Source organism: Saccoglossus kowalevskii, chromosome 8 (assembly GCF_978046115.1).
Source record: "Saccoglossus kowalevskii chromosome 8, keSacKowa6.1, whole genome shotgun sequence".
NCBI lineage: Eukaryota > Metazoa > Hemichordata > Enteropneusta > Harrimaniidae > Saccoglossus > Saccoglossus kowalevskii.
In genome coordinates, this window is record NC_140648.1 from 10763440 (window position 1) to 10781335 (window position 17896).

The 17896-nt window shown below is 33.8% G+C and overlaps 1 protein-coding gene across 2 annotated transcripts in view; it reads left to right on the forward strand.

Moving 5' to 3' along the window:
• Positions 1–17896, forward strand: part of LOC100372462 (cAMP-dependent protein kinase regulatory subunit-like) — a 36415-nt gene that overhangs the window by 270 nt on the left and 18249 nt on the right. The window contains exon 1 of one of the 2 annotated variants that reach the window (XM_085502158.1): positions 27–348. The exons of the other annotated variant lie outside the window; for it this stretch is intronic. Coding sequence (XP_085358284.1) covers positions 289–348 — 60 coding nt within the window. The 5' untranslated portion in view covers positions 27–288. Of the gene's footprint in view, positions 1–26; positions 349–17896 lie in introns of those variants that run through there. 2 annotated transcript variants of the gene reach the window in all.

The following is a 17896-nucleotide window of genomic DNA, read 5'->3' on the forward strand; positions in this document are numbered from 1 at the left end:
CCGTGTAGCGATTCCGTTCTCTTGGAAATCAGACTGGCGACCCCATTATTTCTCTAGCGTACGCTGCTCACTGCTTGCTATCCATATTTCCATTATTAAAGATGCGTGTCACATGATCAACATAACGAGACGATCGATGGTTGTGTGATCTCCCCTGGAAAAAAATCGCCGTGTTGCTATCGGGAATTATTCAGCACGGGGATATTAGCAGGTTTTTAGCTTATTTTTGTTTTCGTCTCCACGACAGCTGGACTGCGCTGTTATCTTTTTCGTTCGGTATTTATAGTCATGAATTTTTTAAGGTCGATTTTCAGAAGGAGAAAGACTTCAAGATCGCGAAATTCCTCCGTAAGTGTTCTTGTTTAAATATGCATGTTTCGTGCCTTTTAGTGTATTTGACAATCTGCTTTTTTGTTAAGGTTTGTCGATCGTTTCATGGTTGTGTCTGTTCTTAAGCATCTAATTTTGTTGTATATTTAACAGATGTACGGTATTATATTTTGTTCAAACCATGTCTTTTAATTCAAATGAACAATCGCACTTTAAAATGGAATGGTGTGTGAGTGAAAGGCCTTACCCCTATGGTCTATAATACTCCTAAGTGTTACAAATGTAATAATGCTACATCACTAGTAGTAGTAGTAGTACATGTAACTAGCAATGTATAATACATTGGGTCAGAGATGTTCATTATTGTTCAAGGAAATTAGGTCTGTTGAAAACATATGGACTAATCGGTTTGAATTGTTCGCTTGATCTTTGTAATAATTAATTGACAGTTCATTGAATTAATGCTAATTTAATTGCAGATTCTGATTGCCACAAATTCAAGACACCATTGTGTCAGATCGTTAAATGCATTATTAAAAACTGTGGTTGTGTTATGGGTAAATTTCACATGATTTTTTGTTTTCAGTTCTTCATTCTATAATATTATTTTTTTTGTGTGTGTATCTTCTTCCTGGTATTATATTGCACTATTTCCATGAGTGAAAAATTAACTTAGAAGCAGATTTTGTATTTTTGCATGATGTTGGGGGTCATGTATAGAGTTGGTCTTCTCTACATTTATATACATGTATATATACCCTGTCTGCATACATGATGCCTTTGGTGTTTAATTTTGTCCATGCACTGACTGACTGACTCACTGATTGATTTTACAGGTTGATTGTCAGCTAGCTTTCTCGCATATAAAATACCTCATTCTGTGCATTAATTGTGCTGCGATAAATGGCAATTAATAAATTGAAAAAATCCTTGGCACATCATTGTGAATCATGATGACCTTTGCCAGAGAATTTTTTTTTTCCCTTCTTCATGGGCTGACATGTGTTCTGTGATTAAAAAATATACGGAGAAAGGTGATTTTGCATATCTACATCAGTGTAATTTGATTTTACTTGATAAAATAATACCAGTACATTTAAAACAAAGCTGGAATTTTGTCTCACCACTGAGGTATTTAAATGCCCTGCGTTTTTTTTATTTCATCTGGATTTGTTAATTTTAATTGAGTTGATCAAAATAAAGTAAAATCTTTTAATTACAGCCCTTTGCATTTAGCTCGTACCTTGTAACTGAAGCCACAAAATGTGACCTGAATGTAGTGGTATCAATCTGTACATATTAATTATAATACTACTAGTTATTTGAACTGAACTAATATCCAGTATTTCGATGTTGTAATTTGTCAGCCGTGCCAGATTAGTATAGATGAATTGTTACTTTGTGGAAATTATTGTGGTTTCATGCATGTAGCACTATGCTGATGATGTTTCAAAGTGTATAGTGAAGAACAGACTTGTCTCTTTGATCTCTCTGTCTTTTTCCAGTTTTCCTTTCATTTGTTTTATCTGACTAATTGTGAATTCATTGTATGTAATCCCTGGTGTTCAAAGGTCATTGCTGGGCAAGCATTATTTACAGTTTAGTTCTGAAACTCAAATAACCACTCATTTCGTGTTAGAATTAATCATGGTATATCCCAGTTCCCATAATTCAAAATGATAATGTTGGTGAAGACTCGCTATTTTTCATTTGTTTCTATGAAAAATTGTAATTATAGTTTAATCAGGGGATACAAGTTGTATGAAGTTTGGTTAAAAAAAATTCTCATTTAGCATTTCAAAATAATTTAGTGTATGTGAAGTTACTATTAAAAAAACAACATATTTCCAATTACACTCATTGGACATTGAATTAGCTGCAAACATTGCCAAATTTAATGAGTGGATATCATGATTTTTTTCAAATTGAGGTTGTTATATTATGTAGTGACGTTACATGTAGGAGTGCTCAATTAAATGGCAAATATGATGTGATTGCATCGCCATTGATGTTAATTTTCAGCATTATTAATGGTGTCACCCTAAAACCAGACTTTTATTTGGCCATTTCAAATTTAAAAAAATATTTATAAAATAATAAACCAAATTACAGTAATTAAAATTTGTATAATTTTTGCTATTTTGTGTAGAGGCCTGTAAAAAAATAGTTGGCAACTGCACATTTATGTTTATGATGCCTTACAATTGTTTATGGCATTTTTCATCAAACTTGCTTTCAAAAATCATGAAAAAAATACATATAATTTTAAATTCTGTCACAATTAACTTTGGATCCAAATTTGGTGTTCCATGTACATGTAGTTGTAAAACAGTAATTTTTAATTGCTGCTCAACATACCATTAGTATTACTGGGTGTAAAAGAGAAGACCGCATATTAGAAAATGACATGATAGGGATAATTTGTCAACATGCCAGAATCAGCCTGTCACATTGGTCTTTACAACTTAGCAACACTTTTGACTTGCATTAATTAATGTCACTGCTGTGTCAGTAAACATTACTATAATTTCACCATTTTGATTCCAAGGTTACAATTGAATTACACTTCGCTGCTGGACTCCGCTTCAGTCTTTTGCCATTCACAAATTGCATTTAAATTTGGTTACAACAAATCCTGTCCCTTGCACCACCATGGCTCAGATGAATTACAAATCATGAATTATTTTGAAAAAATGATCATCATTTTAAAAAATACGTGTATGTCTTCACCCACAGAAAGATTAATTAAATATCAAATGATCAAGAAAACTTCTCACCAGAAATTAAATATGTGGGATGGAATTGTTCTATCATTTTATAATACGAGACAGTTACACATCCATGTTTAACTAGAAACAAAATAGTTGAGACAGTGTACTCAAATGTTCATTATGTTTGAATTTAATTTTATACTTATAAATTGTCACTTGAATTTTCTTACATTTTTGTGAGACAATTTATCTGATGAGAGTTAGGGATAATTGTTGGTGTGTTTGGGTTGGGGTGTGCGTGTTCCACTGATACATGTATCTCAAGAACCAATTAAAAGATTTCAATTAAGCTTGGTACATAAATGCTCTGGGTTAATACTAATGTGTATTAATTAGCCGATGTTTAGCTTCTACCAATATTACCGGTAATGACTTAATTTGCATATGAATTATTCAATTTTAACATTTTCACTTGTTTCCCGAATACCATTTAACAGATTTTAATGAAATTTGGTACATAGATTTTAGGGCTAATAATCAGACCCGACCTAATTTGCATATTCATTAGGCGATGTTTAGCTTCTATTAATATTAATGGCTTTGTTTTGATTTTGAGTTGTTTAGCCTACAACTTGGCCACGACCTTTGCTTTTACTGTGAAACATGGTAAGTTTACGTCAATTTGATGGACGTTTCATTTTTTAAAAACTGTCTATCCCTATTTTTTTTCATTTGCGGATTTCCATTCTGAAAAATTTTACTGTTTGAAAATGCACCTTAATTTTGTAATCTAAAAAACGTCAGATTTTCAGCACAAATTATTTAAAACTGGCAGTTTTTACGGTAATTTGTTTATCATTTTTTATTTTTCTAAGCATTTTTGAAGTAAATACTTGTGTACTTGTTCCTCAGGAAAAGAGTGGACCACATATTATCAAGATTATCGTATAGAGTTGATTTAGACACATAATATGTTCTTCTAGCTTGAATGGTCACCGCGATCAACAGCTACAATCACAATCACTTGTATGTTGGGCGATTAAGTTGAAATGCTGACATCTATTGCCATAAAAATCTCCACAATCTCTATCTCTATGTCATTGTTTTTCAAGTTTGTCAATTTGAGTTTGATGTTTGATCATAGAAGAGGTTTTATGTCCATTAAGGAAATAGAAGCTTCAATGGTTTGGGTACATCACCAGACAACCTGGATTATTGACAATTGAAATTTGAAAACTGGCTGAGCAAATTGACAGCCCGCTGGTGGTTGCTACCCAAATTTGCATATATTTTTAAATCCCAGCAGTGATTTTGTTACAAACTACAGTGATTATTACAGTAATTATTAAGACCTGGTTATTGTCAAAGTTATGTAATTGCAACCAATATTGCATTTCTATTCCGACATTCAATATGGAGAACTTTCAAACATTGATGTGACATATGACATGCTAATACATTGTATAAAGATAAAATATAAAGTCAAAATGAAGGCTTTTTTGAACTGTAGTGGTAATAAACTTCATTTACAATTTTAAAAATATAAAAAGAAAACTGCATAGCATTTTGAACAGAACTGGAATCTTGCATGTAGAACCACAGTCACTGACTGTCCTATTAATTTTTATTTTAATTCACAACAAAAATGCATTAACTATGCACAGGTGCATCACTGAGTACATTGATAATCATTATCTTTTTAAGGCCTAACTTGGCCAATCAGATCAGATCAGTGCAGTTTGATTTAAGGTAGAGATGCAGTTTATTTGGCTTGCTTTTTAATTGAGTAATTAGACAATGAAGATGGTATTATATATCCAACATGTTATATATTTTCTGAAAGCTTATTATACAAACTTTGTAAAACTTGTCTTTATTTTAAATATCCAGAATGCGTTTTTGATTTTGGGTCAAAAATATGCTTTTTTGGACAAAAGTGGTTTAAAAAAAATTAGCTTAAAAACTTCAAGTCCGTTTGTGGGTAAAATTACATCACTGGATACCTTGGTATACTACTAATTCAAATGCGTCCACTCATCTCTCTAACGACTTTCAAAGTCGCACAGCATGACCTCAAAGTTCACTCTTTTCTATTTTTGCATAATTTATATATCCATGTTAATTGCGGACTTGTTATTTTTGTTCCACTCGCCGTAATAAACTGTCCGGACGCATTTTGAAGGGGGAACACCTTGTCAATAATGTGTGAAAATTTCGAGGCAAATGGCCAAAGCGTCTATCAGCTATTTTAATTTAAAACCAAAGAATTCACCAAAAATAGAAGACGAGAAAAAGGCTAATTTGCATATTTGCGCGTTAAACCGGGATTTACTGCTTTGTCATACTTTGTCATACTTTCTAGACTATTGAAATTGAAAGTTGACGTATAGACATAGACATTTTATGTAAAATCGTTGGACCAGAACAACTGCTCTTGAATATATAAATCAGAAACACGTCATTCATACCAGTGTTTTGATGGGGTCGGTAAAAACACGTGGCAATGTCCAGTAAATATGACGTCATCTCATGAATTATTAAACAGGGGGCGGTCCTAGGAAGGTGACCTTTTATCACGATCAAAACATGGCTTCTCTTCGATGTATTTTCAATAAAAAATCTACGAGTATTTCAGAGCCTATGGTTTACCGTGAAGAGTACAAAGTGGGATATTAAATTATTTATCTTTGATGATTTTTATGTAGTATTGAGAACCAACTCCAGGAAGCGAACGCACAATAATGAATAATCGCGTAATCCTAGAATCGAAACGCGAGGCACAGAAGTTTTGTTCATCGTTTCCAATCCCATTTTTCCCACTGCAACATATTTGTTAAAAGAAATATTTGAATTATGTTCGTTTTTTAAGGAGGCATTTTTTTATTTTTCCGATTTTGGCAACGCCTTATTCAGGGATTTTCTAAGACAGTCGCAGACAATCAGCGCACGGATGTACGTACAAAACATGCTGTTGTACTACCGGCGACGGTCGCCTGCAAGAAGAGAGCTCCAGCTCCTAACGTAAAAGTTTTAAAATTTCGACCGGTTTTAAATAATTAGTGTTGGAAATCTGACATGTTTTAAGAGTGCCAAATTAAGGTGCATTTTCGAGCGGTCGAATTTTTCTGAATAGAAATCGGCAAATGAAAAAAACAGGAGTGCTAAACAGTGTGCTTCGGTAGTTTAAAAAAATGGAATGTCCGTCAAATTTACGTAAACTTCCCCATTTTCACGGAAAAAGCAAAGGTCGTGGCCGTGTTGCAGGCTAAAAAACTCAAAAATCAAAACAAAATCATCAATCAGTAAGTATTATGACAAGGAAAGCAAAACATCAGACGCGGAGAAGCAGTCAGCGCGTCGAAAGAGTTGTTACCGTAATGTATCAAGTTACCTCTCCCTGTGATTTATTTTTCATTGAAATTATTTGGTTGTTTTCAATTAATTTTAGCGTACTTTTGCAATTTATTTTAGCATTGTCAGTTGTTTGCTTCATTGAATTAAACGGAGTTCGTCCGGTTGCAAACAAAGCTGTCTCGCACCACCGAGCAAAACTTGCGAATGATCGAAGTACAGGTACCCATTGGACAAAAGATACACAAAAGTTTGTATCTCCCCGACCCAGTGCAATATATCCGGTTAGAATCAAAGCTCACGTGTCCCTTATTTGAGGGACCAGATTCTGCCGTAAATTCGGGATGGGATTTAGAAAAAAAATAAAATGGGACTTTTAAGGTGTACATGTATTTTGGCGTCATTTCAATCATTCCTAATGCCTAAAATAGAGTCTAAGTTTTACCCTAGTCATTGACGCCTATTCAAGAGTATGATGTTTATTGTGACTAGCGTGAATGGGTAAGCTCCGTTTCGACTATGAGCAGTTATCACTGTAAACAATGTTAAATTATTCTTCACATGCTCAGTTTATTTTTTGAGAACAATTATTTAAAAATAAAATCTCTCAGTCAATCAGAAACTCGGATTCATGCCTTCAGGGAAAGTCATGTTTGGACGCTCACATCGATTTGTTTTTCGTTCGGTGGGCTGATGCCTTCGGTGTGACTTTTGCATCTTCCGACATAGAAATCATCTGAATCTTCTTTCTACCTCTCTTTCTTTTCACACCACGCATAATGTAATGATAAAAATTAAGAAAAAACGCTGAGGAAATATAATGTTTGGTTTGCTAGCGAGCGAGAACTGATTTGAGAATAATTGCACATGCGTGTGAATTGAATGAACTATGACCCGTACAATCTCGATTTGCATATTGTCAATCAAAGGTCTTGTTATTTGGTTACTCATGCAAATTAGGCAATTGGACATAAACATTGCCAAGTGTGAGTGTTTTTTATTTTTAACCAGAAAATAAACAGCAATTTTAACGGTGTTCCAATAAGAATTCATTGGTCAAATTTTCACAGAATGTTCTTTAGATAAAAATCTATATAAAAAACGAAAAAAACTATTTTTGATTGAAATTCACAAATAAAGTGCATCTCTACCTTAAACTGTAGTTTATTCTGAAGTCAAAACATAACTCATTCTCATCTTGGAACTTGGCAACACAATACCAGTTTGCTGCAGGATTATGCGTTGTGTAGCGTCACACAAATATTTTAACAACCTGTGTTTGTCAACGCATTCAAAATAGCTACCTTTTATTTTGTCAAATTATGTATTACTTGGTGATGTCTGATAAACAAGATTACAATAATGTGGTTATATTGAAAAAAAAAATTATTAAGTTCCTTACCTACGATAATTAATGGTTGTGGAGGAAAGCTCCTTCATTTTAAAGCTTGAATGAACAAATATGCAAAAATATTCATGATGAGACTTCAACACAAATGGTGCCCAACAGAATGAAATGGAAAGTTGATTCACAAGTTTTTCCACAACCTTTGTGGTTAAGCAAACCAAGATGATGATAGGCAATTGGTGGAGTTTTAAAGTGAATACAGAATGAGATATTTTACAACAAAACGACCATTGTGACCAGAGATTGAGTTTTCTTTTGCTACGTTTACACAGCAGCATTCTATCAGAGCCGAACTACTACTCCCATCGATTAATAGTCTGAGATTATCTCCAAAAACAATGTACAGGTATTTTATCCGTCTTTAGAAGGGTACCTAGCTAGTTTACTAGTTGTTGACTTTTTTCAGAACAAATTGCTCATCTGTTGGCAATGGTGTGGTAATCATTTTGCCATGCTGAGAGTTAGGCACAGAAAGTATTATTTTCTATTTTTTCCCCAAACATAAATTACCGATTTTAAAAACCATAATGAAGAATATCATCATTGTTTTTAATTAGTTTATTGCTAAATACTATGCATTCATTTTAGTTTTAATCTCATTTATGCAAACATTCTCAGTGCAGTTTGATATTTGATCTTCATTGTCAGTGTGAACCTTTAGATGTAACCTGATAATTTGCTGACTGCAGTTTGATGGTTTTCATGAATATATTTTTGTAACCAAACCAAGGTAAGAATTCAACTGCAACAACTACATTAATTTGTGTTGTATAGTTGTATTTTTAGTTTTGAGAAAACTGTTTGACATTACAAAATATCCATCAGGTGAAAGAACTAGGAATGATCTCCCCTCTCTAAATGTGACACATCATACATCGTATTCTTCCCAATAAATGTGTTGTCTAATTTATTCTTCAGTTTCCAAAACATTCCAAGGCGTGAAGTGCTAGGGGGGCATGGAAATATTGTGAGCATGTAGTAAAAAAATAGCAAACCATAAATAAACTAATATATTTTTGGTTTGGTTCTTTCGTTGTAATCCAGCAACCATACCTTTATGGCTTCACCAGGTTTTGCAATTAGTTTGAAAATGTATATGTCAAGCCTTATAAAAGAACAATTTACAACAACAGAAGAGCTCATTTACTCTTCATTAGAATATCCTATGTTGCCTGATAACAAAGTGGAATGCTTTCATGATATACCTGTTCATGAGCACTGAAGCTTGGTACTGATTGTGTAGTAGACAAAATCTTTATTTATGTCCGTTAGTTTGTGATTAATAAAATTACTATTGCATTGCATTCTTGTCAACATATATATAACTTGATATGCATTGTTTGTTTATTGATTTGTATAGAATCCTGTGTAGCAATAGAAAGCATTGCCACTTGAGACAGTCATCAAGTCTAGAAATTGGTTCAGTAAAGTGTAAACTTTGCTTGGTCTTCTGCTATTCATTCAGCAGTTGCCAGTGCCAAATTACATTTACATTCGGCTATAACAATTTATATCTCTCTTGAAAATATTTCATCAGCCACAAAAAATATTTCTTAATAAATAAGTAACATATTTCAATATGAGTTTATATTCACACCTAACAACATTAGTTTTAACGTTTTATGATATGTTTACATCCATCTTTCATATTGTATGCTGCTAATAAAATAAATCATTTTAGTAACAAGTACTATTTTAATGATTCATTGTACAACTTTTGTTTTAAATATGCTCCTTGTGGAGATGCGCTTATAATAGAGCAAATACGATAATGTGAAAACACAAAAAAAGACAGCAAAATTTTGTCTCCAAGAAATTATCATCTTGTGATATTTAATGTGCCCTCTGAGACGGATTTTTTAGCTCCGCTGTTGACTTTGTCAGGTACAGCTTATCATATGAGTGATTTGATTGTCCATCAGTGTTTGTCGTCGTCCACGTCAACTTTTTACTTTTTCTTGAAAACTACAAGCTTGAATGCTTTTAATGATGATTACTTGATGTATATGTGTGTACCTTGGGTAGACCTCAATTAGATTTGTTCGTGATGATATATTCAATTCACAAATTTTGTAGAATATTTTTGTTTAAAAGTGATATTTTTGACTTCTTGTTAAAAACCACAAGTCCGATTACTTTGATATTATTATACACACAGGTACTACAGGTGGACCTCCCTCAGATTTGTCCATTTTGTGATGATCATTTCTTTAATTGAAATGTGCATTGTGCAACAGCAAGGCTATCTCAGCCAAGAGGCAGCTTGTTTTCTTAGAGACCTCTTTTCTCCGGCAGTCAGCAAGTACCAAATGGGATATTATTGACTCATTATTGACTCAAGATCCCTACAAAATCTGTTAGTAGGCACCCTGCGCAAAGACTAGTGCTTTAACAAGGCAATACTTTTGCATAAAATAATTTGTCTTAAGGTCAAAATGTTCATGTTTCATTTCCCCCTCATGAAAATAGCTATGAATAATGTTTGTAACATTGTTGTCATCATGGTACTACATTTGTATTCTATCCATGATATCTTAGACTACATACAATCAGAATGTGTTTCTCTGTTCTGATTTTATTTCTCATTCCCTTACTTGTTCACTAGTTGCCTCCTCTCAGTGCAGTTGGTCAGTTAGCCTTTGTATTCGATATTTTGAGTGATTGTATGCAATATTGGTCTAGTGGTGACAAATGTAGATACATTCATCAAGTCTTTTAAACAGCTACAGCTGTGCACAAGTACTTGCTTTAAAAAAAAAACAATTTGTAATACACACCAGTAATCTGTTGCCTATTTGGTTACGTTATAATTGAAATTGTGCATGCAGGTGAATACATTTAGCTTAAAAAAACCTCAAATATTAGTATTCCTAGTTGATTTGTGCATTTTGTAGCATAACTTTTCTTGTCTCACAGAAGAAAGAAAGGACTTTTAATTACCTGAGACTACTTGTTGCCTTTTATATTTGAACCCAAAAAAATCAGAAAGAATCTCAAGTGATGCAGAGGCAATTAAGTTTAGTCAAATATGATTTTAAAATTGCTAAAAATGTGCTGCTAGTTGTGATGCAAATAACTATAGTTCTATCTCACATGTATGTGTGTGTAATCTGCATCTATCTGCACTGGCTACATGCACTAGTAGTATTGATTTGAAAATAATAAAAAAAAAGCATGGATGAGTAGCTATGTCCTCAATTTCTGCTTCAACTGACATGTTGAACTGAATAGTGATGGGTTTTGGTTTTCATAGGGTTACCACTATAATTGTAATTGTGTGACCCCATGCAGCATGTATAATACTGAACCAAGGTTCATCTGTGTAATGGCTGCAAGAGTCGTTGATTACATTCATTTTGTGAGTCTGAACGATCCTAATTTGAGACCTGAATGCACATCATTAACTGTATTATCTACACTTTCAAAAAATGTTAACTTGTCATTTCATCTTGGTTCATCCAGTCAATCAGTCTCTTAAAAAAAAGACAATTTTGTTTATTTGAGAGAGTGCCCTGGTTTATTGCATAGAGATGATCGCACACCTCTATTGTGCTAACAAGGAAGAGATTAATGCCACAATTGGCAAATCCTTTTATTTAAATTATTATCTGTCTATATGTCCACTCGGTTGTAAAACATGTGAATAGATTTTAATTTATTCGCCCATGGAGGTGGATATGAAGGCGATATGTGATGCATTTCACACAAAGATCAAAGTGAGACCTCCTCCATGAATACTGATGTCAAGATTTGTGATGTCATGTAGGTAGTCGCGTTGATCACTATGACTATAACCTTTAGGATATTATATCCTTCTTGTCAGCTACAAGATTTACTCCTGTGATACATTTCTAATTACCCCTGGGGCACATAATATTCTCTCACTCTCCCAGCTCGTACATAAGTGTCAGACCTTGTGTGTTATTAGGATTTAGTATGAAGACTGGTTATAAATATGCTATATATTCTATCTTTTGTATGCTGAAATGTTCATGTAGTGAATAGAAGTGTAAATCCTAAGAAAAGCTACTACAGTACGTCAGAACGTGCATAGTTTGATAAGCTGTTTAAGTGATGGAATTTGCCTTTTAAAACTGTTTCCAGCAATACCTTTGTGTATTCTGTTTCTAATTTTAGCTTTTTCTCAGTGTTCTCCTTGTTGACATGTGAGTGAAATATTTATATGAATGTGCCAGAACTATGTGTTCCCAGTGGACGCAACACTCCTACATTTGTTTGTTGTTTTGTTTCCCTTCGGATACTGTCACTTGTATTGTGTAATTTAAGAGTCGTCACTTATTTGGAACCTTCTGACTTTGTAGTATTCACAATTTAATTCACTAAAATTTTCATTATTTACCAAACAATGATTATTGGACTGTTGCCGTCTTACAGTAGAGTGTCCTAAAAAATTGTAGTTTTTATCAAATTAATCCAGCTAATACAACTATACATTTATTTAATTAAAGGTTCAATTAGTGACTGCGTGTCCTGACCTGGATATTTACCAGTTTTACCTTTATTAAATGTTTAGACTTGAATGTTTTGTCATACGAGTTTATGTGCTAACAAATCTGATAATGAAAGATTTTATTTTATAAAAGTACATAGAGCAATGTTAGAGATTGGCAGCTTTCCAGTTTTTGGTAATACAACAGTAAACTAGAACCATAAATCTCGAGAAGCAGTTCTTTGTATACCCCAATAGTAAATTTGTCTTCTTGGCTACAAGAAAAACATCATCATGTATTGCGCTCTAACCACGTTACCTAAAAGGTCAAAATTAGCATAATCAATAATTTGGAGCTTGGTTTCCCGTGGTGAGTAATCTATTTCTAAGCTATGTATTTAATATATTTCTTTTGAAGATGAATTCAATCATGCATTTTTTTAAGAGCTAATATTGATGTCTTTAATAGTGTGTCTACTATGATGCAGTAAATTGAACTTGACAAATTCAAGAGACAGATCGACTGCACATTATAAAATACTAGGGGTATTGTAGTTTTTTTTTGCTGAACCATTAATAAGCAGGAAAACAGATGAACAGGTGAAAAATTGATTCTACTGCAAGTGGGTTACATAGCATGTCATGGTGAATTGAGTGTGATCTATTGTCTGTTGATATTAAATTAGCTGCTATATTCCATACTATGGGGCGAGTATGCTTCCAAGACTAAAACAAAAATGGTTTTGCTTACATTGGCTTTTACTTTTACTGTTATCTCAAAATGCTGCTTGATGATAGAACATATTGTCTTTCATTATCAAAACCTGATTTCTTGATGAGCCATTTACATCATCAACTTGATTTCAGGAAGAACTTTACTAAAAAATAAATGGACAACCCACCAACCCATAATGGGCAAAAGCACACTTTCATACATGTTGCACAAAGTGTGGGTGTGCGTTGATTTCAACTAAAGGCTAATTTTAATTTTTTTCACTCATGGCATAAAAGTATCTACAGGCATGAAACAAGAAAAAAAGTGCTTTAAAACTATGTACCGTAAAAATTTGCAAATAAGCGCCACCCTCAATTAAGAGCCACTCAGTGAAAATTTGTTACATTTGACCCTCCGTTAAGAGCCACCAAGAGTTGAGTGGTTTTGTCAATAAGAAACCAGAAATAAGCGCCAGCTGCCCGATTGTTTACAATCAGGCAGACACAAGCTTGTCGTGCCTCACTTCCACCCTGCATTGTTTATTGCCCCACAGAAGGTGTGAGACAAATAAAGATTATCCCCATAGCTTGCCTGATGTCCAGTATAATTGAAAACGGAAGAATGACAGACGAAAGAAATACACTGAGAGCGTGAATGTGACTGTCAACTTGTCTATTTTAAATTTCTGACACACAATCGACCAATTCACAAACTATTTAGTAGTAACTAAGTTTTTTTGCCGAAACACCAAAGGACACGTTGAGATATTCATTGCCAGTGTTGTCTTTATAACCAAGTAAAAAACGTCACGATTTTAGAACGCCTTTATCGGAAAATCGGAGCTATCGAAAATACTTTCTCACAGACGGACCGGAACAGGAAGTCAATAGAAAACAAAAGATTTTTTCCTTAGCGTGGGGGAAATTTGGTTAGCGTGGGGGGAAACAGAGGTGTTAATCCGGTCCGGGCAACGTTTGAGGGATCGTGACTTAGCTCCGACTGTGAGAATGTAATGATTACGCAGCCCACTCTCGCTGATCGTGGTTTTGGGTTATTTTTGGCATTTCATTTGAGACGTTCGTTTTGGGGTGATTCGAGACAAAATGTTCAGGGAAATGACAAAATAACTGGCATTAGTTTGGAGAGGACTCTCTTGCCGAAAATAATCAAAATTGAAGTCGAATGGATTAGTTCCACAAACTTGCGTGATCAACTTGTCTTACAGCAAAGCGAAGTCGACGTGACCCGCCTGACCCAAATATTTAAATTAGCTATTTGTGAGAATTGAAAATAATCTGGACTTGTACCAATTAGAAAATGCCTTGTAACAGGCCTGGGCTTTCGTAAATGATTTAGTCTCTTCGATTGGTCACAGGAAATTATTTTTAATACATGTAATTGTTACTTTCTCGGTATCGTTTCGTATTTGGTTATATAGGGGTGGGGCTATAGTTTGACCCCGTTTGCCTGGACAGTGAAGTACGTGAATATCATTAACATATCATTATAAGCTGGCTTGATTATGAAACAGGAAATATATAAACCAAAGCTGTACTTTCAGACGTCTAGTGCAATTAAAACAATGCCCAAGTACCCAAGCTGTAAAAATCTATAGAAAAACGTGTTTTTATTTATTGTTTTTGCCATAAATACAAATGATTGGGCATCATTTTTTTCATTCGTTCCATGCTCCTGTCGCTGCTGGTCAGATAAATTCTATCGAAACTATTTTACATCGTCACCAAATCAACCACCACGCCAGCCACAGCCACGCAAGTTATTCCCAGTTTTCAAGAAAAAAATTGGAGTTTGCCGTACCAGACTTGGTAAACAATTGTACAACGGAAGTACAAGTGTGGGTCAGACCCTGAGAGTGCTACCAAATCCGACTTCAGGCATCGCTACGCATTGTCAGTGAAACATGACTTCAGGCATCGCTACACATTGTCGGTGAAACGTCGAATCGTCGTGTACGCTAAGCAGCATGGTCAGCGAGCAGCCGTTCTTATTTATTTGACATTTGTTATTCCCATAACAGTATTTTTACAGAATAAATTAATTGCAATGATACATCATTAATAATTATTTTGGTTGTGTGTGTGTTTGCCTATCCCTTCCCCATTTCACAATGAAAAAGTTTGATCACCCTGGTTTAAGAGCCACTGGCTACAAAGTTGTCAAAATGTTACCTCAAATAAGCACCACCCAGAAATGAAAGTGTTACAAAGTGGCTCTTATTTGAGGGTTTTTAAGGTACTAGTATATAGATCGTAACACTTGCGGATTGTACTACCATGATCATTTGTTACTAAGCATTTCATTCGTGTTTGTTTTTATTTCAAACTTTTTTCAGAATATACTTTTCGTTACCAACATCATTAAAAAAAAATATTTTTTTGTCATTGTGTGAACATTTTTTTGATTGATTGTAATCTTTCACCATTTTATTTATTTTTATTTTAGGCCTCCCACTTTGACGGTTAAATTAGAGTGACAAGAATAAAAAATTATGGGTTTGGAAAGATTTGATTATTATTTTGTAGCATTGTCAATGCCAGCTGCATCAGTCGCATAATCTAGAACCTGCAAAATGGACAGAACACACCCATTGTACCTGCTTTATAACATGCAGAGCACACTAGTCAAAAATTGTCTGGTTTCAATATTGAAATCTGTTTCAAAATGCATCTCTTGACACCGGTTTTATTATTAAACTCTTGTTAACCAATACTAATGTTCGTTTTAAATATCCCCTGGTTTATTCGTTTCCTAATATAGTACTGTATTCATATGCTCAATAATTTGGTGTCAGTAAATTCACTGGTATTGATAATGCTATGATAAAATAGGGCTTGAACTTGAGTTTATAGGTCACCTATTTTCAATGTCAAAATTGATTGTCTTTATAAGTATACTGGTAATATCAGAGATACTGAGAGTACCAAGGCTAACTGGTTGGGCATCAAGTCAATTACCTCTGATGCCCCTATGTAGATCAATTCATGGTAAATAATTTTTGCTCTACTAGAATCTTATTCCAATCTCTGGTGAAATCCAAACATAGTTTATAGTGAAATAGAATAAAATGAAATACCCTTTTGAGCATACATGTATCAAGGGTTTGAAATATTTTGGTGCATACTGTATTGTGCATGTTGTTTTTCTGTCTGTGCATATAGACCTGAAACCTGATATGCACGCCATACATATAGGAAATTAAAAAAAAAGTTTAAGCCAATATAATCACTACATAAGTATGGATTCCATTATTTAAAAAAAATGCCATTAACTCAAATTTTAATTTACATGTCCTTTACATCAGTCGCTACATATGTAATCCACATGTCTGATGCTGCAAAGTAATGACACTGGATGTAAATGTTCGCTGTGTTTTGATCAGACAAAGATGTTCCCATATCCCAGTAAAACATAACTACAAGCAGATTGTGATGTATGCTTTGATACGACAATGAATTGAAACTGGTTTAAGGTTAAAAAAAATGCATGTTATGAAATTGAGTGACTTTTACATGGAGGCCTCTAGAATTTGCTATGTTTAGAATGCAGCAACCCTGACACTGTCATCTGTTATGGTAATTGTTGTGAAAGTACATTTACATATTATGCATGATGATGATTGCATGATGATGTATTGACCTTTTTTTATTAATTTGCTACTTTTGCATCACAGCAAAACTTAGTAGTGTGTACTTTTTCGATCTAATAAATGTTAAATTAACATCAATGTTGCAGCAATTTTTCCTGCAATTTTACATTTTCTCCTACACTAGCAATATGAGCCAGTGACAATGAAATCAACAACAACAAAAACAGTAAAATTATACTGATTTGAATATAGGGTACCAAAGGGTGTAACTTGTTTTTAGATGCTGAATTCAAGTATGAAAAATACACTAAAGCTGTACTCTTGTTAAAAAATTTATATTGTCTTGCCCAAACCACCCGTTTTATTTTATTTTTTTTTCAGTATCCAGATTTCCTTTTTCACACATAGCATTCAGCTTTCATTTGTATTCATGCCTGAGGCATGCAGACTACATGCCTCGTATTTCAAACACTGTTATTTAATATCAAAGCAGAACAAGCAAGCTTTACATCCTGAGAGTTTACTGATGTGTGAATTTGGTACATTTTATATGGCTGTGATGTTTTTGAAAACTAGTTGCATTATTTTTGATATCATTGAGTTTAATTGGTTTTGCATGTGTATGTAATATCCTTTTTAAGTAGTTCACATTAATTGTGCGTGGAGGTTTAATAGAATGCAGAAACTAATAGCAGACACTGTGATGCTGTAGACTGGGATTTGTTAAATGCTGTGATGACAGAGATTAAATGTAAATTCCTTAATAGCAGCTGTACCTGTGACATCACTAATACTAAATCCATTTATCCGTGTGACATCACGACTAATCTTTTATCTGCTAGGATCATTTTACAAAAAACACTCAAATACATGTCTGTTTTCAGATTGACAGTCAGTTGATTGACACTACAAACATAAAATAGTTATTTTCACAGTAATAAATAATAACGCATTGAATTTAAATGTGAACATGTTTCAGAATGAATTATCAATAATGATGCATAAACATACTTTTTTGTTGGCAAAAAAAGCATGCAAACGTGGTTTGACAGTGCTCTTTCACTATATAACTATTATAGATTCTATCTTTCAAATCTTGTCATTGTGGGTATTGGATAATATTCACTATTATAGTGCTCAGTGTTTGTCATGTAAATCTAGGGCTGTGTGAGTGCGATTACATTACCAAATGCTGGTTTTCACACTTATTTTGTCTGTCTTAACTATTTTTCATATGTTACAAATACCTACATGTAACCATGCCATTGTGAATAACCGGTTTCTCTCGGGGGGGGGGGGGTATTTCTTTGTGCTGATCACTATG